At 33.1% G+C, this 3371-nt stretch overlaps 1 protein-coding gene across 1 annotated transcript; it reads right to left on the bottom strand.

Annotated features, from left to right (window-relative positions):
• Positions 1-77: 77 nt before the first annotated feature.
• Positions 78-1922, bottom strand: LOC112690514 (general transcription factor II-I repeat domain-containing protein 2-like). The gene is made up of 3 exons (XM_025564537.1): positions 1730-1922; positions 1457-1648; positions 78-1351 (listed from the first exon to the last, which is right to left on the bottom strand). The coding sequence occupies exons 1-3, from the start codon at positions 1920-1922 to the stop codon at positions 126-128; spliced, it is 1611 nt and encodes a 536-aa protein (XP_025420322.1). The 3' UTR covers positions 78-125.
• Positions 1923-3371: the final 1449 nt, after the last annotated feature.

Below are 3371 nucleotides of genomic sequence, written 5' to 3' on the forward strand. Positions count from 1 at the left end.
CTTATAATTCATCTAAAATTCTATTTTCAATAGATACTTAATTAGATGGAACAAATAGGTATTTAAATTAAACAACATTTTAAATTTCACATGTTTTAATTTTTAATAATATTTAAAAAAAAACATCAGTGAGACCTATGAAGAGACTTATTAGCTAATAATTTTTCAATATCTGGTGATAAATCTGATGTTGATAACAACATCAAATCTGAAATATGAGGCGCAGTTAACGAACTACGATATTTATTTTTGACATAGGTTAGAGTAGAAAAAGTTTTTTCGCAAATATATGTTGATCCAAATCTGCTTGAAATCTGCAAGGCAAGATCACACGTTGCAGGAAAGTCTTCTTTTGGTACTAATTTCCAAAATTTTAATAAATTTTCTGAAGACTGCAGTTGTGGTTGTGATAATACAATTTCGGTAAATATCTGCTTCAAGGAAACGTGGTTTTGAATTTCTGTGATTTCCAACTGGATATTGCATGAATATTTTTGTATTTCACTAAAAGTGATTGAAAATGGGTTCATGAAAAACAAAATATTATTTTTGTCCTTCTCAAAATCCTGAAATCTGTTCTCAAAAGACTGCAACAATAATTGAATTTGTGTTTGATATTTCGAGATGTCAGGTGAAGTATTTTCTAGTTTTCCTCTTATATCTACAAGCGTAGGAAAATGATCGATATTATTTCTAGTCAAATTTGTCAAAAAAAGGGAGAGTTTCGCTTTAAATCCATAAACCAAATTGAACATTATTGGTAACGAACAGTCCTTTCCTTGCAGCTTCCGGTTAAGTATGTTGAGGTGCTGTGTAATATCTATTAAAAACGCAAGATCGCATAACCATGATTCACTTTCAAGTAAATCTCGCTCATCAGGCATTGCCTGCTTTTCTACTAAAAATTGCAAGACCTCTCTCCGCAAATGAAAAAAATGTTTCAGCATTTCACCCTTAGATAACCAGCGGAGAGCACAATACAAATGTAACTCACCGAATTCATTGATTTCTTCTTCAAATAAAACCCTGAATTGTCTTCGATGAAGAGCTTTGGCTCGGATATAATTAATACAGCGTACTACAGGATCAATAACATCATTAAACTTCATATCTTTGGCACATAAAGCTTCCTGATGGATGATACAATGATATGAAAATAATTCCCGGCCTAAGAACTGTTTTAACAAGGCCACACAACCATTTATTTTTCCCCTCATAGCGGGTGCTCCATCAGTACAAACAGAATTAATTTTTTCCCACGCTATACCTTTTCTGTCGACACATTTCTTGATTTTCATAAATATGTCTCTTCTGGTACTTGTAGTTTCCAACTGGCTGAGCTCTAATAAATCTAAAAATACATTAAAATTTTCATCAACACACCTCACGAAGATGGCTAGCTGTGACATACTCGTCAAATCACAAGTTTCATCCAACGCCAATGAATAATACTTACATTTCGTTACGGTTTGTGTTATTTGGTTGCTAATATCGTTTGACATCTCCTCTACTCGTCTTGTTACAGTATTTCTCGAAAGTGAAATACCGTCTGCTTTAGTTTTTATATTTTTATCATTACAGTTATTAGAAAAAATTGATAAAGCCTCTTTAATAATTTCCCCATCAGAAAAAGGCTTTTTATTTTTGGCTAAAAGTAAAGATATCTCATATGATGTTTTTACCATAGATTCGAGTCCATCAAATTTTTTTACAAACAGATTCTGCAGACCAAATATTTCTTTTTTTTTCTTCTTTATAAACTCAGCTCTTAGAGAACTTCCTTCCGGGTAGTTTTTATTAATACTTGAATGATTTTGTTTAAAATGCCGTTCTAAATTATATTTTTTGGTGACGGTAATCATAGTGGAGCAAATAAGACATATGGGCTTCAATGCTTTGCTTTCAGTAAAGCAATATTGCATCTCCTATTCTTCGTGAAATGTCCGAGAACGTTCTTTCAATTTCGACGTAATTGGTTTGCTGAGAGCCATTCTGGCTTAAAATTAACAAGTAAAAACACAGAATAAACGCAATTATTACAAAATAATTTAATAATTATTAAGTTGTACGTATTATTTTTACGACCGTAGCAAAAGGCGGGTGCGGAGCGACTGATTTTGGTCGCTGTTTGTACAATATTTCGAATAACAATTTATTATCTTAACTCGCCGATATACGACGACTACGTCGACGGACAATCAAGATAATCTATAAACATAAAAATAATACCGATTAACATCGCGACAAATGCGGGTTGGGGTAAAACGCATCCGGTCATCACAGGAAAACCCGATAACATTGCTGTGTGGAATGGTCCTAGTGCTAATTTGATACACACACTATATAAAATAAAATATACAACAAAATTTAAACTTAAAAAAAATATTAATAATAATTTAAAATGTCATAGACTATAGAGTATAGATGTTGGCGGGCAAATCCAAAAGCGTTGACGGGCCTGGGTTTGGGCACCCTTGATATATTATTAATGTTCAGAATTTTGTCATAGAAAAATGTCAAAACAGAATATTAGATTTTAATACAAACATTTCCGTAGTTAATAGTTTTTAATAATATGGTATCAGTTTATACGGGTATACTGATCACGGGGCACAGGTTGTTTCAGTCTAAAATTATACGCGATTTTGTTGCCCGGTGACGACTGGTTTCGTAATCTTCCTACCGTATCCGTAAGAGCGACCGCTGACGGTGCCTTTTACGTGTAGGTTTATAATATTATTAAATAATACGATCCTGCACGCACATGCGCCGTACGCATAGCACATGCACTCCATAGGCGACGATTGAGGCGGCATGTAAACATTGGCTCGGCCGAAAAAGTACACGATTAATGTACAAAATAATTATGTGGTACTAACCGTAGTACTGTATTACTGTGTTTCCTATTCGTGTCTATTGTTGATTTAATAAAAGTCTTATTGGTTCTTGTACGCAAAACTATAACGATTAGCGATATTATATTGTTGTATACTACTATACTGTATAGTACATTTTAGTACAAGTGACTTGTCATTGTGTCACATTCTGGAACTATGGATCCTATAAATGATTCAGTAATGATATTACTTAAAAAGCCTTTTAGGCGTTGGAATAATATTCATAAAAATTATTTGATTAGAAAAGGTAAGCCAACTTTTTTTGTCGTGCCAATCACTTGACAAAAAAGGTGGCAAAGTATTTAGTCGACAGTTTAATTCTGCATGGTATGATTTGGATTCTTGGCTTTGTGAAAGCTATTACAAACAAGCGTTATTTTGTTGGCCGTGTATACTGTTAGGACAATCAAAATTTGTCTGGTTGATAGTTGGTTATTGTGATTTTAAAAACTTATCCCGTTGCGTAAAATTTCA

The sequence above is a fragment of the Sipha flava genome, unplaced genomic scaffold (genome assembly GCF_003268045.1).
Source record: "Sipha flava isolate LNK unplaced genomic scaffold, YSA_version1 508_pilon_pilon, whole genome shotgun sequence".
In the NCBI taxonomy this organism is placed as follows: domain Eukaryota; kingdom Metazoa; phylum Arthropoda; class Insecta; order Hemiptera; family Aphididae; genus Sipha; species Sipha flava.